The sequence below is a fragment of the Vipera ursinii genome (assembly GCF_947247035.1).
Source record: "Vipera ursinii genome assembly, chromosome: 5".
NCBI classification, from domain to species: Eukaryota; Metazoa; Chordata; class Lepidosauria; order Squamata; family Viperidae; genus Vipera; species Vipera ursinii.
The window spans coordinates 59,848,246-59,871,809 of NC_139518.1; the positions used below are offsets into that span (position 1 = coordinate 59,848,246).

The window sequence follows — 23,564 nt, forward strand, 5'->3', positions numbered from 1 at the left end:
ATTGCCATTAATTTGGTTATTGCTCTACTTCTTGCCATTCCTTCCTAAAAGAACCGTTATATTTCATTGACATCTCAATTGAATATTTTAGTCCCTTCAATATACAGAGGGCCCCTTTGGTGAATTGATGTTCTCTGAACCTACAAATATAAAGTTGTTGAGCGTATAGAAATAAAAACAAAGGTACAAAGTAGATGGGTGCTTGTTGTTTCCCAATTATTCCATCTTTGGGGGGGGTTGGGGGGGAGTTATTGCCAGGTTGTTTCTATTATTTGATAGTCCTTCTGCTTTCTTCTGAGCTCCCATAGTTGGGAAGCAGACAATGTACAAATGAATTTCACAAGGAGGAGGAGCTACAGCAAGGCCCTTCCTAAATGATAGAATGAAACTTCCAAATCTGATTTTGGCAAAGGATTCCAGAATATCCTTAGGACTTGCTTTGGACATGATCAAAGTATTTTTAATACTTTTCTGGCCCAGAATGGCCCCTCCCTGTGATGATGCTCTAGTCTAGTTGCCCACTGTCACAAACATTAAATATTTTTTCCCATGACTAGCTAGCTGAATTGCTGAATTGAAACAAATGGAATTCAGGCTCTCGCAGTCCTCTGCTCTATAACTTGTCAAGTCATTTCTCACTCCAGCAGCATCTCGTACCAAACCTAGAAGAAAACCCCCTCCCTGTCTCTGCTGCTCTGACTTCTTTCTTCTGGGCCCTGCTTGCCCGCCTTCAGGTGCCTCTAAGGAAATTTAATCTCCTGTTTCTTCCTTTCTCTGCAAATGCGTATGTGCCTAGGTTGGCAGCTGACAGAGAAAAAAAAATACTGCAACCTTGATCATTTCAGAGCAGTTCATCCCCTTACATGTAGTTTAGTATTAATATGTCATGGAAGAAGACAATTGCTTTTGCCTCTAGTCATCAGTTTGCATTTCATTTTCCCTCCAGCTCAACTTTAAGAGAGGTCTTATATTTTAAAACAATAAATTATGTCTCCTTAAACATAGTTTCTCCCAATTCTCTGAGATAGCTTAATGATGACTCTGCAAACATTGCAGAAGAGTACAATTTAGGAAAACTTGGTAATAAAACTATATAAATTAAAATATGGAATAATAGTGTTGCAAATATTTTTTTTCAACAGCCTTACCACCACCACCACCACCAACGACCACAGTGGCCACGATTGCCAGTAAGCAATGTTTTTCTGATGCATAAAACATAACATATAGGCATGCGATTATTGTTCAGTCTGGTGAGCGTTTCGTACCTAGTTCCACAAATTAGTATACGTCAAATAAATCTGTATCTGTTGATAGATCAGAGCTCAGAATTAAAATAGCTTTGTTTATTTTAAACATGTTTTTAAACTCAGTGCACTTACAAAGTATCCCTTAAAACAGCAGCTCCCAACCTTTAGGGCACCAGGGACTGGGGAAAGGGTTCTGTGGAAAGAGGTTTTTCTGCAGACCAGTGGGGGCATGGTTTCACGTGCTGCCTGCTTCCCACGGATGGGGTTTCACTTGTTTGTGTGGACCGGTTTCTCGCATGCCGCAGAAATGTATTTAAAAAAAAATCCCCCCCCCAAAAAAATCTATATTGTTTTCCTGATTGCTCCTGATTCCTTCCCCAATTTGGAGTTATCTCCAAACCAGGAATTGCATTTTCCAGAGGATAACTCACTCTCCATCTGACAGCATAAAAAATCCAATCCAGATATTCCCATATTAATCGAATAAATAAAATTGTGGGAAAGCTATATTGCAAAACCACCGCGACTAGCCATGTAGGAACCTTAAAGTTGTTGGCATTCCACGATAGGCTATAGGAAACTCATTTTATTGATTGGTAAAGAAGTTTGAATCCTCATAATCGGTATTCCTTATACAGTTTCTAGAAAACTAATGTTCTGTGGCTGTAATGTTGGCAAAGAGAATAATCACATCCTATAAATTGTCATTTTCATGATGATTTTTTAAAAAGATCCTGAATTGAATCTCTTAAGACTTTAAATTTCAAGATTTTGTATCTCCCTCATTTGAACGGCCAGATCTCTTCTATTTAACATGTACCACGTACTCCTTAGACTTCCAACATACAGTATTCAGTTTTCTTTCCAGCTGCAATCTTGCTTCCTCTACACATGCTTGTTTTGTTTAATGTTCATAATGAACAAAAGGCTAATGCTTCTTTGTTCATATTATGTAATGTTGGAACTAGCAATACAGTAACTGAATATGGATATCTCAGACAAAATTGTTCATATTCCTTCTCTCGTTCCTAGAATAAGCAGGCTGTAAGGTTATAGGCCCAGTTGTTACACCACTAACTTTCATTGCAATATCTGGTCGGAATCCTAGCCAAATATGCATGCCATGATTTATTTAGCCAGTCATGGGGCCACTGCTTGATTGTTGCTTGGTTTCTAGTCCAATAGTCACAGGATCAAGTAAGCCTGGTATTTTCCAAGGGTTAGCTGCTTTGAATTTGAAGTATAGTTTTAAGTTACTTCTACATGCTAATTTGTAAACGATGCCTTAATCATATTTTTTTTTCATAGCTCTTCCAGATGATACCACAGATTTTGATAATTTTTATTGTTGTTCAGTTACTTCATTAAACATTTTCATGGGCCGATGGCATTACATAATAATTCAGATAATTATATTCAGTAGCAAAATGAGTGACATGGAAGATGCTTGCCTCCCTCTCAGAAGGCTGAGACTTCAATCCTAGGCAGTGGCAGATGTTTCTCTTCTAGGACACAAAGAATTTTTTTCCCCGCGAACTCCATATAGGTGTCAGGAAGGGCATCCAGCTAGTAAATGCTCCATCTCCACCCCAACTCTATCTCGAGTAGGGACTACAGGGTCATAAAAAGGGAATTCAGTAGTAAATTGCCCGCCACAAAAAGGATGAAAATTTTGAAAGTTGTTAGAAACCAATGCAAAAAACCATATCCACAAGGGTGTGTGGGTGTACTAGACAGAAGTGTCCCTTCCAACTAACTGCTGCTTAAGGTCATGGTAAAGGGTGGAGAAGATTTTAAAGATTTAATTATTGATTAAAGTGATCGTGGCAAAAGCATATCTGATGGGAACATAGGAAGAAGCAAAGCCAGCAATTCATTCCTTAGAATGCTGGAGCATTGTAGCTAATAAGGCTCTGGTATTAATGTATGCAATCATACCAAACACTTTTGAAAGGATCTAATAAATAGTTATAATAGTAAAACAATGTGAACTGATTGCTGACTAATATGGAAACATACAGTGAAAAATCTTACTGCAAATACCATAAGAATTGTTATTTAACTAATGGTCAATCAATGATACCTGCATTTACAAAGAAACCTAGTTACAATTTTATATATTTTCTTCTATTTACTGACAAGAGATTTCCTTTCTCATTGTACAGTTACACTTTCTTGCTACCTACAAAAGAAATAGAGGTTTCCTTCTCATAAATCTAAATAGATTTAGATAAATCTAATAGATCCCGTGTTTAGTTATGTTTTCCCTAGTTCAGTTCCTTGCTTAACAGTTTCTGTCATGTTTGACAATAATCTACTGTATGAATTAGGTGGCACTATTTTCAGTTTTAAATTTTATGTATCTCAAACATCTTTATAAATGGAAAAGATAGAATCACATAGGCAAGGATATTTCCAACCTTTGGCATATTTAGGCAATGTTTTCCCTTTATAGTATATTCTTGCCTTTTTTCATAAACCCATTATCAGGTAGGTTAAAAAGTACACAATGGATTTGTCTTTCATATTCTGCTTTTTTTCATCTTATTTCAGTTGAGTATTTACTGACCCAGATGCAGAGAACATAGGTTGCTTCCTCTGAAGTTATGTTTTATTTTATTTTTCCCAGAATGCTTTTATAAATGGTTTTATTTGACCTATGTAAGCATGTGCTATTTCCTGGAGTTTCTGTATATTTATTTCACTAAAATTATACACTTGCATGCATGCATGCACGCACACACACACACTACTAATAAAGTTCTTCACTGGCCTTTATTAATTTGTTTCCTTCTAGGCAAATGTCTCTGTGGCTGCAAATTGACAGGTCCTTCGGGTTCATTTTCAAGTCCATTCTATCCTTCAAACTACCCAAAGAATTCTTACTGTGTTTGGGACATAGAGGTGGAGGAAAGACGTCATGTAGAACTAAGATTTGATGTTTTCAGGTAATAAAGATTCTCCTAGCTCATCAATGAAAATGCTGTTAAATCCTTTTATTAATCTGCCACAAATTCTTGTTTTAGTTAGAAACTGTTGTAACTAAGCAAATTTCATACTTTAAATTTGAAAGCTTTATGGGAATTATTCCACAGAACCCAGGGCATTTTCTTGTGCCTTCTATCTATAAACTAAAATATGTGTTATTATCCATATTATCCATATTATTTAAGACTGCAAGAATACAAAGATCTAAGAATAAAATGGGAAATGTAAATGTCTGTGTGTGTGTGTGTTTGTTTGTGTGTGTGTGTGTGTGTGTATTGCACTCTGCTTATATACACAGACATTTCATTGACCTTGTAAAACAGCTATAAGTTACAGCACTTCAGACTGAAAAAAATGTATAGAAAGGACCTCATTACTTTTTTTTCCTTCTGTCCAATTTCTGCTTAACTTAACCATTTTTGTTCTCAATATATGAGGCTCCTGCAAATGGCACCTTAAAGAACAGCAAAGGAGTACAGTGTGTATTAGGCAAGAAAATTCTATCTATTGTAGCTGAAAATTCTGAAAATAATAACTGATTTGAAGTAATTTTGTATGTTTGTTTACGACCTGAGATATGCCTCTTTGAAAGCAGAGTGAAATGACAATTTAGTTGTACTTGCTTTATACCAGGAATGCTGATTGTGAAAACACAGGATCTCAAATGGCCTATAACCTCATTAAGCCTAATCAAATTACAATTTTGAATGTGATGGAATATTATGCATTTTTGCATCATAGTATATGCTTAAAATTTATAAGTGACTCTGCTTTCTATTTATAGTATTGCATATATCATGATATGGCCTCTCATTGGAAATAAGATTGGTCCCACATTTTTGGCTTTGAAAAACTGAATTGTTAGGGAGAACATATGCAAAATAAAACCATACCATTGGCTTGTTATCAGTGCTATTATTATTATTGCATGATTTTATTTTACTATTTTAAAATTTATATAACTGAGTTCATAGAATATAAATATGTTGTATCATTTATTGCTATATGATTATGGTTAATCACCTAGAGTTTCCCTACAACTAGAAATAAAATATCATACAATAATATCATACAATACTTTCATTAGATTTAATATTGTGATGAGCAGCTTTTCCATCCTGAGAGCTTAACTTTCTGAAGAAAGCAAGATAATTAATATAAAGTGGGTGGACCATGATTTTTTTTTCTTTTTCCTTCTGAAGAGTTTAGATATATCATCGTTTGAAATTCTGCTATGTCTGTCTTAAATACTTTTTGCACATTTTGTGCCTCAGAACTGAAGCAAAGTTGTAGTTTGTTTGGAAGAAGACAAGGAAGGAATTCAAAGGTTTCTGAGGGCATTATTGGATGCCTGGTTGCCCACCTCTGTTTTAATGGATCAACTTTTGTGGAAGTAGTTGAGGAAGGACAGGTTTAACATACTAAAAAAAATGGAAATCTGGATGCAGTGGTAGTTTTGAGTAATTCTGAAAGCATTCACTTACTCATCTTTTTCTCCACAGAATGGGAAATACCAGGTTCTGCAACCTTGATTTTGTTCAGATCTTTGATGGCCCTTTCTTAACATCACCTTCATTTGGAAAAATTTGTTGGAATCCACGAAAGAGCTACCTGTCTTCGTCAAACAAAATGAGAATTGTATTTGTGAGTTATTCTAGCGTGACTGAGAAAGGCTTCCTTGCACGCTATCGAGAAGTCCCTCCAAGGAAAATTGTGATTCCAAGTAAGGCTGCTCTATGATAATCATTCTCTTGCCCATTTTCTATATTATTGCCATTAATTTGGTTATTGCTCTGCTTCTTGCCATTCCTTCCTAAAAGAACCGTTATATTTCATTGACATCTCAATTGAATATTTTAATCCCTTCAATATACATGATAATCATTCTCTTGTCCGGTTTCTATATTATTACCAGTAATTTGGTTATTGCTCTACTTCTTGCCATTCCCTCCTAAAAGAACCGTTATATTTCACTGACATCTCAATTGCATATTTTAGTCCCTTCAATATACAGAGGGCCCCTTTGGTGAATTGATGTTCTCTGAACCTACAAATATAAAGTTGTTGAGCGTATAGAAATAAAAACAGAGGTACAAAGTAGATGGGTGCTTGTTGTTTCCCAATTATTCCATCTTTGGGGGGGTTGGGGGGGAGTTATTGCCAGGTTGTTTTTATTATTTGATAGTCCTTCTGCTTTCTTCTGAGCTCCCAGAGTTGGGAAGCAGACAATGTACAAATGAATTTCATGAGGAGGAGCTACAACAAGGCCCTTCTTAAATGATAGAATGAAACTTCCAAATCTGATTTTGGCAAAGGATTCCAGAATATCCTTAGGACTTGCTTTGGACATGATGAAAGACCTTATGTCTGCGGGAGGCCACCGTTGTCCAAATAGCCGGGTGTGAGATATGGCCCTAGGGCTCAGTTGGGCTTGCTGCTGGTGTACCTTTCGCCTAGTCGCATAGCAGCAGCTCTGCCTGAGCTTCTCGATATCCTCTCGGGGTTGGTGATTGAGTTTCCCAGATTTATAATTTTGGGTGACTTCAATCTACCATCCCTGGGGGGATCATCTGAGTTAGCTCGGGAGTTCATGGCTTCCATGATGGCCATGGACCTGATGCAAGTAATTCAGGGCCTGACTCATGGGGGGGGGTCACACGCTCGATTTGATTTTTCTATCTGGCCGGTGGTTAGATGATCTGGGTGGGGGTTCTCCAACTGTTACGCCCCTGTCATGGACCGATCATCATCTCCTGCGGCTGGTCTTCCATTTTTCCAATCCCTGTCGTGGGGTTGTTGAACCAACTAGATGGCTCTGCCCCAGGCGCTTAATGGACCCTGAGCGGTTCCAGGCGGCGCTTGGGTCCCCACCTGCCGCCCTTCTTCACAGCTCGGCCGAGGCCTTAGTGGAGGCCTGGGAAAAGGCTGCCACGGAGGCACTCGACCAAGTTGTACCCATGCGGCCCCTGACCCGGTGTAGATCCCAGTGGGCTCCGTGGTTTTCTGCGGAGCTCCGGGAGATGAAGCGTCGGAGATGGGCCTAGAGAGCTGTTGGAGGTCCAGCCGGTCTGAATCCGACCGATTGCGACTAAGATCCTTTACGAGGTCTTATCTCGTGGTGATGAGGATGGCAAGGTCTAACTACTTTGCCACCCTCATCGCATCCGCAGATAATCGCCCGGCCGCCCTGTTTAGGGTGACTTGCTCCCTCCTGAATCAGGAGGTGAGGGGGGAGCCCTTGCAGGGTCGTGCTGAGGAGTTTAGCCAGCATCTGTCGGACAAAATCGCTCGGATCCGGACCGGTTTGGACTCTGACTGGGCAGAGTCTGACAGTGAGAACATGGGTGGTCTTGTCGATGTCATCTGGGAGGAGTTCGATCTTGTGACTCCGAAAGAAGTGGACAGGATTATGGGGAGGCTGAGCTCCATGTGTTTATTGGACCCGTGCCCCTCCTGGCTGGTATATTCGGCTCGGGAGGGGACACGAGGCTGGCTCCAGGCAGTGATAACTGCTTCTTTGAGCGAGGGTAGTTTTCCCGCCGCCTTGAAGGAGGTGGTGGTGAGACCCCTCCTCAAGAAGCCTGCCCTGGACCCAGCTGTGTTAAACAACTATCGTCCGGTCTCCAACCTTTGCTTTCTCGCGAAGGTTGTTGAGAGTGTGGTGGCGCAGCAGCTTCCTTTGTTCCTGGAGGAAGCTGATTACCTAGACCCATACCAATCGGGCTTCAGGCCCGGGTATAGCACGGAGACGGCATTGGTCGCACTGGTGAATGATCTCTGGTGGGCTCGGAACAGGGGCTGCTCCTTCTAGTCCTATTAGACCGCTCAGCGGCTTTTGATACCATCGACCATGGTATCTTACTGCAGCATCTTCGGGGGTTGGGAGTGGGAGGCACCGTCTTACGGTGGTTCTCCTCCTACCTCCTGGGACGTTCGCAGTCGGTGTTGGCAGGAGGGCAGAGGTCGGCCTCGAGGCCTCTCATTTGTGGTCCCTCAGGGGTCGGTCCTCTCGCCTCTCCTGTTCAACATCTACATGAAGCCGCTGAGTGAGATCATTTGTGGTTTTGGGGTTGGGTACCATCAATATGCGGATGATACCCAGCTTTTATTTCTACCCCAAACCACCCCAGTGATGCCCTCGATGTGATGTCCCGTTGTCTGGAGGCGGTTCGGGTCTGGATGGGGAGGAACAGGCTTCGGCTCAACCCTGACAAGACTGAGTGGCTGTGTGTGCCGGCGTCTTGGGAAATTCAGTTTGTTCCATCGTTGACTATGGGGGATGAGATATTACCCCCCCGTAGATAGGGCTCGCAACTTGGGTGTCCTCCTAGACTCACAGCTCTCTTTGGAAGATCATATAGGAGCTGTGACTAGGGGGGCCTTCGCCCAGGTTCGCCTAGTGCGCCAGTTGCGGCCCTATCTGGACCGGGATGCCTTGCGCACAGTCACTCATGCACTCGTGACCTCCCGTTTGGACTACTGCAACGCTCTCTACATGGGGCTGCCCTTGAGGACTACTCGGAGGCTCCAGCTGGTACAGAATGCGGCCGCGCGAGTGGTGGTGGGGGTTTCCCGATACTCCCATGTAACACCTCTACTCTGTGAGCTGCATTGGCTTCCGGTTTTCCTCCGGGTAAGATTCAAGGTGCTGGTTATGACCTATAAAGCCCTAAATGGCATGGGTCCGGGTTATTCCTGTTTCTTCCTTTCTCTGCAAATGCGTATGTGCCTAGGTTGGCAGCTTAAAATTAAATATTTTTTTCCATGACTAGCTAGCTGAATTGCTGAATTGAAACAAATGGAATTCAGGCTCTCGCACTCCTCTGCTCTATAACTTGTCAAGTCATTTCTCACTCCAGCAGCATCTCGTACCTTCAGGCACGCCTTCAGGTGCCTCTAAGGAAATTTAATCTCCTGTTTCTTCCTTTCTCTGCAAATGTGTATGTGCCTAGGTTGGTAGCTGACAGAGAAAAAAAAATACTGCAACCTTGATCATTTCAGAGCAGTTCATCCCCTTACATGTAGTTTAGTATTAATATGTCATGGAAGAAGACAATTGCTTTTGCCTCTAGTCATCAGTTTGCATTTCATTTTCCCTCCAGCTCAACTTTAAGAGAGGTCTTACAGTATATTTTAAAACAACAAATTACGTCTCCTTAAACATAGTTTCTCCCAATTCTCTGAGATAGCTTAATGATGACTCTGCAAACATTGCAGAAGAGTACAATTTAGGAAAACTTGGTAATAAAACTATATAAATTAAAATATGGAATAATAGTGTTGCAAATATTTTTTTCAACAGCCTTACCACCACCACCACCACCAACGACCACAGTGGCCACGATTGCCAGTAAGCAATGTTTTTCTGATGCATAAAACATAACATATAGGCATGTGATTATTGTTCAGTCTGGTGAGCGTTTCGTACCTAGTTCCACAAATTAGTATACGTCAAATAAATCTGTATCTGTTGATAGATCAGAGCTCAGAATTAAAATAGCTTTGTTTATTTTAAACATGTTTTTAAACTCAGTGCACTTACAAAGTATCCCTTAAAACAGCAGCTCCCAACCTTTAGGGCACCAGGGACTGGGGAAAGGGTTCTGTGGAAAGAGGTTTTTCTGCAGACCAGTGGGGGCATGGTTTCACGTGCTGCCTGCTTCCCACGGATGGGGTTTCACTTGTTTGTGTGGACCGGTTTCTCGCATGCCGCAGAAATGTATTTAAAAAAAAATCCCCCCCCCAAAAAAATCTATATTGTTTTCCTGATTGCTCCTGATTCCTTCCCCAATTTGGAGTTATCTCCAAACCAGGAATTGTATTTTCCAGAGGATAACTCACTCTCCATCTGACAGCATAAAAAATCCAATCCAGATATTCCCATATTAATCGAATAAATAAAATTGTGGGAAAGCTATATTGCAAAACCACCGCGACTAGCCATGTAGGAACCTTAAACTTGTTGGCATTCCACGATAGGCTATAGGAAACTCATTTTATTGATTGGTAAAGAAGTTTGAATTCTCATAATCGGTATTCCTTATACAGTTTCTAGAAAACTAATGTTCTGTGGCTGTAATGTTGGCAAAGAGAATAATCACATCCTATAAATTGTCATTTTCATGATGATTTTTTAAAAAGATCCTGAATTGAATCTCTTAAGACTTTAAATTTCAAGATTTTGTATCTCCCTCATTTGAACGGCCAGATCTCTTCTATTTAACATGTACCACGTACTCCTTAGACTTCCAACATACAGTATTCAGTTTTCTTTCCAGCTGCAATCTTGCTTCCTCTACACATGCTTGTTTTGTTTAATGTTCATAATGAACAAAAGGCTAATGCTTCTTTGTTCATATTATGTAATGTTGGAACTAGCAATATAGTAACTGAATATGGATATCTCAGACAAAATTGTTCATATTCCTTCTCTCAGTCCTAGAATAAGCAGGCTGTAAGGTTATAGGCCCAGTTGTTACACCATTAACTTTCATTGCAATATCTGGTCGGAATCCTAGCCAAATACGCATGCCATGATTTATTTAGCCAGTCATGGGGCCACTGCTTGATTGTTGCTTGGTTTCTAGTCCAATAGTCACAGGATCAAGTAAGCCTGGTATTTTCCAAGGGTTAGCTGCTTAGAATTTGAAGAATAGTTCTAAGTTACTTCTACAAGCTAATTTGTAAAAGATGCCTTAATCATATTATTTTTTTTCTTTCATAGCTCTTCCAGATGATACCACAGATTTTGGTAATTTTTATTGTTTTTCAATTACTTCATTAAACATTTTCATGGGCCGATGGCATTACATAATAATTCAGATAATTATATTCAGTAGCAAAATGAGTGACATGGAAGGTGCTTGCCTCCCTCTCAGAAGGCTGAGACTTCAATCCTAGGTAGTGGCAGATGTTTCTCTTCTAGGACACAAAGAATTTTTTTTTTGCGAACTCCGTATAGGTGTCAGGAAGGGCATCCAGCTAGTAAATGCTCCATCTCCACCCCAACTCTATCTCGAGTAGGGACTACAGGGTCATGAAAAGGGAAATCAGTAGTAAATTGCCCCCCACACAAAGGATGAAAATTTTGAAAGTTGTTAGAAACCAACGCAAAAATCCATATCCACAAGGGTGTGTGGGTGTACTAGACAGAAGTGTCCCTTCCAACCAGGGGTGTCAAACTCAATTTCATTGAGGGCCGCATCAGCATTGTGGTTGCCCTCAGGGGGCCGGGTGGGTATGGCCAGGGTGGGCATGGCCTACTGGGTGGGCGTGGCCAGCTCTACATCATTCGCATCAAGGGTGCCTATGGGTGCCTGGGCAGGAGTGGGACAGATCTGAGGGTTTCTGGCAGAAGGAGGGTCACTGGGCCAGGGCCAAGGGAGTGGGGGCCGTTCCCTCACTGTTTCCAGGATGGCTTCGCGAGCCACATGACACCACTTTGCGGGCCGGATCTGGCCCCTGGGCCTTGTGTTTGACATGTCTGTACTAGACAGAAATGTCCCCTCCAACTCACTGCTGCTTAAGGTCATGGTAAAGGGTGGAGAAGATTTCAGAGATTTAATTATTGATAAAAGTGACTGTGGCAAAAACATAACTAATGGGATCATAGGAAGAAGCAAAGCCAGCAACTCATTACTTAGAATGCTGCAACTGAATCCCCTGGAGCATTGTAGCTAATAAGGCTCTGGTATTAATGTATGCAATCATACCAAATAATTTTGAAAGGATCTAATAAATAGTTATAATAGTAAAACAATGTGAACTGATTGCTGACTAATATGGAAACATACAGTGAAAAATCTTACTGCAAATATCATAAGGATTGTTATTTAACTAATGGTAAATCAATGATACCTGCATTTACAAAGAAACCTAGTTACAATTTTATATATTTTCTTCTATTTACTGACAACACATTTCCTTTCTCATTGTACAGTTACACTTTCTTGCTATGCGGAATACATGAAGGCAGTTATTGGGAGACAATATCTCATTTCAAAGGGCTGCCTTGACTGTAATTTGTACATAAGCGATTCTACCTGTACACCTGACATTTCAAAAGATAAGATTACATTCTATATACCATATGATGGTTGTGGAACCAAACGAGAAGTAAGTATCAGATAATATGACAGATATGATAATCAGTCTCTATCATGGAATGATAGTTATTTTAGAAGGTTTAAGGATGAAAAAATCTCAAAAATTTACAGTGTCAATTTTTTTTCCTGCAATAAATTGTGCTTAAGGAGATGCTGTAACTATTTCTTATTTGGAGATGTTAACCAATATTTGATCACCTAAATTAGTGGATATTAAAACACTTTATACCAGATGGCCAGAACCAACAATAACAAAATTAGATTAGGTGAACCCAGTTGACCCAATAATAAATTATATAGCCCTAAGTGATGTGATAAATTTATTTATGTGAGTGAGATTTCCTCTTAATCAAGGTAGATGAGTCTAAATAATCTATTTGCCTTCATTATAAATAGTCTAGCTCTGGAATTTTTAAAATGGGTTCTGTAAGACCTTGATGGGGTTTGGTGAGAGATTAAGGGCAAAAGAAAAATACTTACTGAAATGCAACCATCATAGAATTTTGCCTCTTGAAAAGAAATTCTGTGATTCTTTTTTTTTAAAATAATAATAATAATAATTCAGTACAGTATTCGGTATCCCTTTCCAAATATAACTATACATGGCTCTTATACGCTCCAAATGATCTGATATTCAATCAGATCAAAGCATTGGATTTAACCACGTGCCTTTCAATTGCTATTTAGAGCAGTGGTTTTCAGGCTTGGCAACTTTGAAATATGTGGACTTCAATTCCTGCTTTAGAGAAATTCAAAAAGCAATTCCGAGACATGATGGACTTTCTGGCTATCTGAGTATTAGACATTGTCATAGTTACTTTCCGTATGTAGATAATGGTGACTGGAGTGATGCGATACACTCTCTACTATGAACATATGTAGCTAGCCAATCAATTTTATCATTTCCTAAATCCTGATTACATTTGAAAGCTTATTATTTCTTTACCTAGAGAGAAAGGCACATCATTGCATGAAAATGCCAGGGGAAGTGGGTTGCTGTTACATTTCTTACAGCCGTACTATAAATGCAGAAATGATAATACACCATTTGTCAGTCTTTTTAAAAAAAAAAAGTACAAGCAGTTACAAATGGCCTGTCTTTCTCAGAAGAACAAGCCTTGCCAATGCACCTGCTATAATAGCACCTGCAAAAAAGAAAGTGATAGAGGGTGGGGGATTTTTCAGTCTTTCCTAAGACCTTAGTTTTGAAACAGTATTTGAACATTTTCATTTTTAAAAATTGAATAAAGACCTTCTGGTTTACAATTGCTCCTGTGCAGAGACTTTGCTATACCGTTTGAAGATTTCTGTGCTCTTTGTCTCTCATTCCTGCTATTTTTCCCTTAAAAGAACTATTTCAAAACAGTATTGTGAAACCATTGAAAGTTATCTAATTCTTTAGCTCCTCTCTCAGGAGAATAGAGGGTTATTACAGCAATTCTAATCGTGTGTGTGTGTGTGTGTGTGTAAATTTTTTGGCTTGCTAACAAAGAATAAAGCAAGCCAAAAAATTTACACAAATATGAGCTGCCACTGCTGTGGCTACTGCCTGTAGATGGCCTTGGGCTAGGCTGAAACAGGAAATAAGATTTGTCCCATGTTTGGGACCAAGCAAGTGCATTCTAAATACTTAACAAACATTCAACATATATATGTATAAAAGGGAGGGAAAAAAGCAAATTGGACATAATGTCAAACAAAACTGTTCTGAACCAGCCCTCTTCTCGCAACCCCTATTCAAAAAGAAGAGTCTGGAGAGCGTCCAAGGCTAAAAGGCTTCTGCCAAGATTTAATTACGCAGTTAACAAAAACACTAGAGCTTGTCTTCTCAAGCGGAAAAGTTGCTTTCAGCAACCAGCCCCTCCCCAAACACTCCTTTTATAGAGAGCTCAGGGCGTGGTCTCCCTGTGCCTCCTCCCGAGGAGTCTCACAGCCTTTCTTTGTTTGTTCCTGCTCGACTGCCTCCTGCATCGGGCGTCCTTGAACAGGGCCAGCTGTGGGTCATCTTCCTCCGCACTCTCGGGCTCACGCAGCTGAGAAGAGGTCCCCGGCTGAGGACTCTGCAAAGCCTCCAAATCATCATCAGCCGGTTCGTTTCCCTCCTCCCCCACATCTGAGTCCTCCGATACATCGGAGCCGGCTGTCGGACCCACAGGCTGGCCCTGAGTCACAACACTATCCCGCACCGCAGGGCCCTTCCCCCGGGTCTGCCAATCCGGATGCGGTCGGGATGGGAACTGTTCGTGAAAAGCAGTCACCAACGCAGGGGCATGAACGGCGGTCGCGTCTTCCCATGTGAAGTCCTCCGGCCCGTACCCTTTCCACTCGATCAGGTACTGGAAGCGACCTTTCAGCCAGCGGGAATCCCTGATGCTGGCGACCTCGTACTCGGGGGTGCTGTCGCCATCACGAGGTCCTGATGGGGGAGGTTCCGCTTGGCGAAGTGGACAAGCCGGTTGTTCGGGGACCAACAAGGACCGATGGAAGACGGGGTGCACGCGCAGGGAACGTGGCAGAGTTAAACGATAGGCGACCGGGTTGATGACGGCCTCGACTGGGAACGGTCCAAGGTAACGGTGGTCCAGCTTCCTCGCCGGCCGAGTGGATGGTAGGTTCCTGGTGGACAGCCAGACCCGATCCCCCACCGATAATGGAGGCGTATCCCTTCTCGACCGATCGGCGAACCTCTTGTAGTCGGCCTTGGCCTTCTCCAGCTGCCGTCGCACCAACCGATGGATCGCCTGTAACTCCGCCATGAATTCGTTCGCTGCCGGCTCCGGTGAGTCCACGGGAGAAAGGGGGAAAAACCGGGGGTGATAACCCACGTTGGCCAAGAACGGTGTCATCTGCGTGGAGGTGTGCTGCGAGTTGTTAAAGGCAAACTCGGCTATGGCCAAATAGTCCACCCAATTGTCCTGCTGCAGGTTAACGTAGCAGCGCAGATACTGCTCTAAGATGCCGATGACCTTCTCGGTACCCCCGTCGGTCTGAGGATGATGCGCGGACGAGAGGCAAACCTTAATGTCCAACGCCCGCATCAACTCCTGCCAGAAGCGGGCTGTAAACTGGGCCCCCCTATCGGAGACGACTCTATCGGGAAGGCCGTGCAGCCGGAACACCTGTTGGATGAACATGCGACTAGTGGCGCGAGCTGACGGTAAGCCGCGACAGGGGATGAAGTGCGCCATCTTGGTCAACATGTCCACCACCACAAACACTGTCGTGAAGCCGGAGGATGGGGGTAGATCCGTCAGAAAGTCCATGGACACAGCCCCCCAGGGTCTCTTGGGCGTTGGCAAAGGCTGCAGTAAACCAGGCGGGACCCCTGTCGCTGACTTGGCCTGCCTGCATGGGACGCAGGAGGTGACATAAGACTGGACATCGTGTCGGACTCGGGGCCACCAGAATGTACGGGAGACCAGGTTCAGAGTCTTGAACAGGCCAAAATGCCCCGCAGCCGGGTTATCATGACATTGGCTGAGGACGAGTCCCCTGAGTGGCCCTCCTGGAACATAGAGCCGGTCACGATAATACAGGAGTCCATCCGTGACCGACCAAGGCGAATCTGGCCCCACCTCTTCCTTCCGCTGAGCCACCCACGCCTCCTGCTGCTGCGTCTCCCGGATCCGAGCCCGTATATCCACCGGCTCCCGCACCGCAGCAAAAGACTCGACGGGGATCACTGTCCTGGGCGGAAGCTTGTCTTCCACTCGGGTGTACTCGGGCTTCCTGGACAGAGCATCCGCTCTCTGGTTGTGCCCGCTTGGTATGTACCGCACCCGGAAGTCAAACCTCGCAAAGAAGAAGGACCACCGGATCTGGCGTTGGTTCAAATTTCGAGCGGTCTGCAGGCTTTCCAGATTCTTGTGGTCCGTCCGGACCTCGATTTGATGCCGCGCCCCCTCCAGATGATGCCTCCAAGCCTCGAACGCCGCCTTGATGGCCAGCAGCTCCTTCTCCCAGATGGTATAGTTGCGCTCCGAGGGATTCAATTTCCGAGAGTGATACGCGCAAGGGAAAAGGGTACCGTTGGGCGTCGCTGCCTGGAGTAACACGGCCCCAATGGCAATGTCGGAGGCGTCCGCCTCCACGACAAACGGCCGTTGCGGGTCAGGATGCTTCAAGATGGGCTCCTTCATGAAGGCGTCCTTCAAAGCTTGGAACGCCTGTTGTTCGGGGGCATTCCACTGGAACCGAGTCTTCTTCTGCAGGAGCCGGGTGAGGGGGGCTGTCAAGGCAGCAAAGCCAGGGATGAATGTCCGATAGTAGTTGGCAAATCCAAGAAGTCGCTGAACATCCTTCACGCGACGCGGGGGTTGCCAACTCTGCAACGACTCAACTTTACTCGGTTCCATGGCGATGCCCTCAGGAGAAATGCGGTGGCCCAAGAAATCAATGGTCACCTGGTAGAACTGGCACTTCTCCAACTTGGCAAACAGCCGATGTTTCCGGAGGCGCTGCAGGACCTGACGGAGATGCTGATGATGCGCTTCACGCGACGGGGAGTAAATCAGGATGTCGTCCAGGTAAATCACAACTGGTCCAACAGATCCCGAAAGATGTCATTCATAAAATGCTGAAACACAGCGGGGGCGTTGGTCAGGCCAAACGGCATCACCGTGTACTCGAAATGTCCATAGCGAGTACCAAACGCCGTCTTCCACTCATCACCCGGCCGAACCCTGACGAGGTTGTAAGCTCCACGCAGGTCCAGTTTCGTGAAGATCTTAGCCTCCCGGAGTCGGTCCAAGAGCTCGGGGATGAGGGGCAGCGGGTAGCGGTTACGCACCGTGATAGCGTTGAGTTTCCGGTAGTCACAGCAAAGCCGTAACTCGCCCGACTTCTTTTTGACGAAGAGCACGGGCGCAGACACTGGCGAGGACGAGGGCCGGATGAATCCACGAGCCAAGTTCTTTGTCAGGAAGTCCCGCAATGCAGCCAACTCGGGCTCCGACATGGAGTACAAACGCCCCACTGGGAGAGGCGCATCAGGGACTAGGTCAATGGAGCAGTCGTAGGGCCTGTGCGGGGGTAATTGGTCCGCCTCTGACTCGCTGAACACGTCAGCAAAGTCGGACAGTTCGGGAGGCAAGGAAACCCCTGGGGAACCCTCCACCTGGCCGGCACAGATATGGCGGGTGTGGTCCACGCACTGCAAACTTGGGAAGGTGACCAAGTTCTGAGACCAATAGATCTGTGGATCATGCGCCCGGAGCCACGCCAGTCCCAAGACCACGGGGAAGTGCAGTTCCGAAGTGACGTAGAACTGAATGGCCTCCACATGGGTACTGATGGCCATACACACGGGTTGCGTGGCGGCCGTAATAGGCCCGGACAGGAGCACTCGACCATCGATGGTCTCCACAAGCATGGGCGGATCCACTGGACACTGGGGAACAGCCCATTTGGCCACAAAGGCTGAATCCATAAAGTTAGTGGTAGCCCCAGAGTCAATTAAGGCATGGACCGGAATCCCCTCTGGCTTGCCAGGAAGGATCAGACGTGCCTCCAAAATCAAATGCCGTGAAGGTTCACAGGCACCGTCGGAACGGCATCGCTCGGCGTGGTCGTTGTGGGTCGCCCGATCTTTCACACCGTCTAGATCGGGCTCGGGCCGTTTCCCGACAGCAAAGCAGGGGACTTTCTCAGGGCCGGCTTGGTCACTGATGCCCGCTGACGCTTCTTTGGACAAGAAGCAGCCAAATGTCCAGGGTCCCCACAGTAAAAACACAACCCCTCCGAACGTCGTCTGTCCATTTCCGTCACCGATAGACGGGACCTGGCGGCACCCAGCTCCATTGGCTCCTCCCTCTGGACTGGGGGCTCACGCACAACAGGGGCGGCAGGGGTCTGTGGGGTGGCACGGCGACTCTTTCGCTGCTGCAACCGGGCATCGATCCGCAGACAAAGATGGATCAGCCCATTCAGATCTGAGGGAATGTCCACGCGGGCCAGCTCATCCAACATCTCCTCTGACAAGCCATCCTGAAAGGCATCCACGAGCGCAGCCTCATTCCAGGCGGAATCCTGGCTAAGCAGCCGGAAATCGCTGATATAGGCCTGTAGAGGGCGCTGACCCTGCCTCAAAGCTTTCAGGCGTCGGGTGGCAGTCTGCGCCTTAATCGGGTCCTCGTACATGAGGCGCATATGGTCACAAAACCCCCCAAAGTTATCCAACAAAGGGCTAGGCTGTGCCAACAGAGGCGTGCCCCAACGAGCTGCATCTCCCGACAGAAGGCTCAACACGAATCCCACCTTATCTCGGTCAGTGGGGAAATCAGCTGCTCTCACGCTGATATAAAGCTGGCATTGTCCCAGGAAGGCAGGAAACAGTTCTGGTTTACCAGCAAATTTATCCGGCATAGCTATCTGACATTTCCTCCTGGGTGGGGGGGCAGCATGTACCTGAGCCTGCAGTTGTGCCACCTGAGTGGCCAGCAAGGTGAGTTGCTGGTTGAGCTGGGCATTCTCGGCAAGAAGCTGCTCCATCGTAGTAATAAGGGGTGGGTGGCTGAAAGCAAACTGTTCTGAACCAGCCCTCTTCTCGCAACCCCTATTCAAAAAGAAGAGTCTGGAGAGCGTCCAAGGCTAAAAGGCTTCTGCCAAGATTTAATTACGCAGTTAACAAAAACACTAGAGCTTGTCTTCTCAAGCGGAAAAGTTGCTTTCAGCAACCAGCCCCTCCCCAAACACTCCTTTTATAGAGAGCTCAGGGCGTGGTCTCCCTGTGCCTCCTCCCGAGGAGTCTCACAGCCTTTCTTTGTTTGTTCCTGCTCGACTGCCTCCTGCATCGGGCGTCCTTGAACAGGGCCAGCTGTGGGTCATCTTCCTCCGCACTCTCGGGCTCACGCAGCTGAGAAGAGGTCCCCGGCTGAGGACTCTGCAAAGCCACCAAATCATCATCAGCCGGTTCGTTTCCCTCCTCCCCCACATCTGAGTCCTCCGATACATCGGAGCCGGCTGTCGGACCCACAGGCTGGCCCTGAGTCACAACAAAAACTCCAAAAATGGGCCAGACAAAAGTATTGGCACCCTTAACTTAATATTTGGTTGCACACCCTTTGGAAAAAATAACTGAAATCAGTCGCTTCCTATAACCATCAATAAGCTTCTTACACCTCTCACCTGGAATTTTGGACCACTCTTCCTTTGCAAACTGCTCCAGGTCTCTCTTATTGGAAGGGCGCCTTTTCCCAACAGCAATTTTAAGATCTCTCCACAGGTGTTCAATGGGATTCAGATCTGGACTCATTTCTGGCCACTTCAGAACTCTCCAGCGCTTTCTTGCCATCCATTTCTGGGTGCTTTTTGACGTATGTTTGGGGTCATTGTCCTGCTGGAAGACCCAAGATCTCGGACGCAAACCCACCTTTCTGACACTGGGCTCTACAGTGTGACCCAAAATCCTTTGGTAATCCTCAGATTTCATGATGCCTTGCACACATTCAAGGCACCCAGTGCCAGAGGCAGCAAAACAACCCCAAAACATCATTGAACCTCCACCATATTTCACTGTAGGTACTGTGTTCTTTTCTTTGTAGGCCTCATTTCGTTTTCGGTAAACAGTAGAATGATGTGCTTTACCAAAAAGCTCTATCTTGGTCTCATCTGTCCACAAGACGTTTTCCCAGAAGGATTTTGGCTTACTCAAGTACATTTTGGCAAACTGTAATCTTGCTTTTTTATGTCTCTGTGTCAGCAATGGGGTCCTCCTGGGTCTCCTGCCATAGCGTTTCATTTCATTTAAATGTCGACAGATAGTTCGCGCTGACACTGATGCTCCCTGAGTCTGCAGGACAGCTTGCATTCCTTTGGAACTTGTTTGGGGCTGCTTATCCACCATCCGGACTATCCTGTGTTGCAACCTTTCATCAATTTTTCTCTTTTCTCCCCTCTGTCCACGACCAGGGAGATTCGCTACAGTGCCATGGGTTGCAAACTTCTTGATAATGTTGCACACTGTGGACAAAGGCAAATGTAGATCTCTGGAGATGGACTTGTAACCTTGAGATTGTTGATATTTGTCCACAATTTTGGTTCTCAAGTCCTCAGACAGTTCTCTTCTCCTCTTTCTGTTGTCCATGCTTAGCATGGCACACACAGACACACAATGCAAAGACTAAGTGAACTTCTCTCCTTTTTATCTGCTTTCAGGTGTGATTTTTATATTGCCCACACCTGTTACTTGCCCCAGGTGAGTTTAAAGGAGCATCACATGCTTGAAACAATCTTGTTTACCCACAATTTTGAAAGGGTACCAATAATTTTGTCCGGCCCATTTTTGGAGTTTTGTTTGACATTATGTCCAATTTGCTTTTTTTCCTCCCTTTTTTTTGTTGTGTTCCAATACACACAAAGGGAATAAACTTGTGTATAGCAAAACATGTGTTCCTGCAATACGTTTCTGTGAGAAATACTTGATTTTCTGGAAAAATTTCTGGGGTGCCAACAATTTCGGCCATGACTATATGTATATGTATATGTATATTGCTTTATGTTTTAACAGAATTACGGGAAGACAAGCACTTTTACCAATATTGTGAGCAGCTCTGGGAATGGCGTAAATCCTCAGTTTCGATTCCTCTGCAAAATGGAGCCCAGCAGAAATATGGAAGTCACCCACAACATTGATGAATTTGAATCCACAAATCAAGGGCCAAAATTTCATATGGAGTTTTTATTTTATGAGTCACCTTTCTTTACACAGCCAATAAATAACATGGGTTACTTTATGAACCTGAACCAGAATGCATTTATCCAAGCCACACTCCACAGCTTTAATATAAATCAAATATTATTCATGGACTCTTGTGTGGCATCCCCTAACCGTTACGACTTCCAAACTGAAACTTACATCATGATAAATAAAGGGTAAGTCTAACAAATCAGTATTTCTTCACAGAATCATTACTTTTTTTGCCTCTCTATCCTATGTAGATAATTTTTTTCCCACTTTATCTGCATCTCTAGAATACTCTTCTGGAAGCTTTCTTTTAATGCCTCTGAATTAGCTTTTCTCAACCTGATGCTTACCAAACCAGCCAGCCAAGGGTTCATGATAACTACCGGTAGATAACTAGATAAGTTACAGTCCAGCACATTTGGATCAAAACATGATGGTGAAAAGTGCTTCAAGCTCTTCAGCCATTCTCTCTGCTCCTGCTCCATTTCCTTCTGTTTCTTAACACCAGACTTAACTTAATATTCTATGTTCTGCTTAGATTTCACCGGCTCATTTGCTATCTGTTATTGGATCCCATCCCACCCTTTCATTATTTTTGCCAACATGCTCTTAATCTTTCTGTTATATACCAGTTATCTTTAGTCTCTAATTCTGTTTACAACTCTATCTTGTGAAAACCTTTCCTGATCAACAAATGCATGATAAATTTCACAATTTTGACAAGGTAATTGCTAAATACAGATTGTTGTTCATATGGAGAAAATGAAAAGGATTGAATCACAAAAAAAGACATGAAAGAAGAACAAATAGATTGAGGGGAACGCTTGAAAAAGTAAGGAATATATACTTTGGGGCCTAGCAAGGTAATCTAAATACTTAACAAACATTTAACACATATCTCCCTTGCTTCTCAGCTAACAAAGCGAGGAAGAGCCAGTGGCCTAAATGTTAGAACAATTGCCTAAGGTGCAATCAGCCCAGGTTCGAATCTCAGAAGGGTATGGCTGACTGATGAGAACAAATAAGTTTGAAATGCATATCAGTCTTCCTTTAATTCTTTGTTAGCAATCCAAAAAATTTACACAAATATGAGCTGTCACTGCTGTGACTACTGCCTGTTGATGGCCTTGGGTTAGGCTGAAACCGCCTAGCAAGGTAATCTAAATACTTAACAAACATTTTATATAATGAAATTTCAAAACTAGAATGAAGTTCAAAGAACAAAAGTATGAAGTATTGCATGTACATAGTGGAAATAAGGATGATTTGCAAGGACCAAATGATATGGAGACATATTGTAAATAGTGTTGGTACAAATGAGACCTAGTCCAATTTCTGATTCACTCCATTATCTTGGGCCTCTAGTTTCTTTGGCTTAGTATTCCTTACTCATTTTGTGTCCTCAGCGTAATGTTTGTTGTCCCATACAATGTATGGTTTTTCAAAAATTTTCATTTTAAAATCTTCCTTTTTTATCATTCTTGTGTTTTTTATTATCAGAATTGGTTGACTAGCAATCTATCTGCAAATATGTAACTATCTGCAAATAGTAAATCTATGAGCAAATACTCTCAAGCATGATATTCACTGGAGCACTCTGTTACTATAGTTTAATGCAGTGAAATTGTATTTGTGCAGGTTCTATCAAAAAAATAAAATCTTGTTCCATTTCTTTCAGATGCAAAATGGATAGTACATATCAACTTTTTTCTTCAAGGAACAGGAGAAGCATCAGCTTTAGATTTAAATCCTTCACTTTGCGCAACAACTATTCCACAGTTTATATTCGCTGCAAAATACTAGTGTGTAAAGCACTGGATTATTCCTCTCGTTGCTACCAAGGCTGCTATAAAAGAAACAGAATAACATGGAAATAATTTTTCTGGGCTATTTATGCTTACCAAATAGCAGCTTGAGTATGATCCAATGTATGATATTTTCTTATGACGCAAATCTTTCTCAATAATGACAGTTTTTCACATGATTACATTGCAAAATTGAACTATTCAGTGTTTAAATGTTTTCACTGTTGTGCTTTTAGCTATCTTCTTCCTTCCTGTCCTCTGTACACTTTGATTTGATGTGGGAAGATATACGACTCTTTTGCCTTAATTCATCATACTTAATTAGTTTAACAACCTAGCAAAATAAATAAAGATAGCTGGAAACATTTTGCTTCTGAGTATTTAATCACATTGGGGAAAATTGTCAGAGTAATTGGATTTTATCCATCATGACTACAAAGTTAAATGTTATTATCATTTGGTAATACACTGAGACTATATTTCTATTTTGTGAAGCTGCAGGCCACTATATCTAGGTTTTATTCAATTGACTCAAATATCATTCAGCATTTAGAATAACAGTAATAATTTGGATATTATTTAATGCACAGGTTCTGCTAAATTTGCATCACAAATGGAGAATTAATGGAATCTGGACAGTACAGAGAGGGAAACCATATCAAATACTTTTGTTAAAAGAGTCAAAGAATGCATTTTAGATTTTAAAGGGTGCAGTACATCCAGATTCAGTAGC

The 23,564-nt window shown here is 43.4% G+C and overlaps 1 protein-coding gene across 16 annotated transcripts in view; it reads left to right on the top strand.

Moving 5' to 3' along the window:
* The window catches only part of LOC310641440 (scavenger receptor cysteine-rich domain-containing protein DMBT1-like), an 83,206-nt gene extending 59,642 nt beyond the window's left edge, over nucleotides 1–23,564 (top strand). For 7 of the 16 annotated variants that reach the window (XM_083364494.1, XM_083364504.1, XM_083364502.1 and 4 more), the window contains 8 exons: nucleotides 1,143–1,190; nucleotides 4,048–4,198; nucleotides 5,741–5,961; nucleotides 9,541–9,588; nucleotides 10,963–10,989; nucleotides 12,178–12,353; nucleotides 20,850–21,214; nucleotides 22,705–23,559. In XM_083364494.1, coding sequence (XP_083220620.1) covers nucleotides 1,143–1,190; nucleotides 4,048–4,198; nucleotides 5,741–5,961; nucleotides 9,541–9,588; nucleotides 10,963–10,989; nucleotides 12,178–12,353; nucleotides 20,850–21,214; nucleotides 22,705–22,903 — 1,235 coding nt within the window. In that variant the 3' untranslated portion in view covers nucleotides 22,904–23,559. Of the gene's footprint in view, nucleotides 1–1,142; nucleotides 1,191–4,047; nucleotides 4,199–5,740; nucleotides 5,962–9,540; nucleotides 9,589–10,962; nucleotides 10,990–12,177; nucleotides 12,354–20,849; nucleotides 21,215–22,704 lie in introns of all 16 variants that reach the window. The other 9 variants (XM_083364496.1, XM_083364497.1, XM_083364505.1 and 6 more) reach the window with 6 other exon arrangements.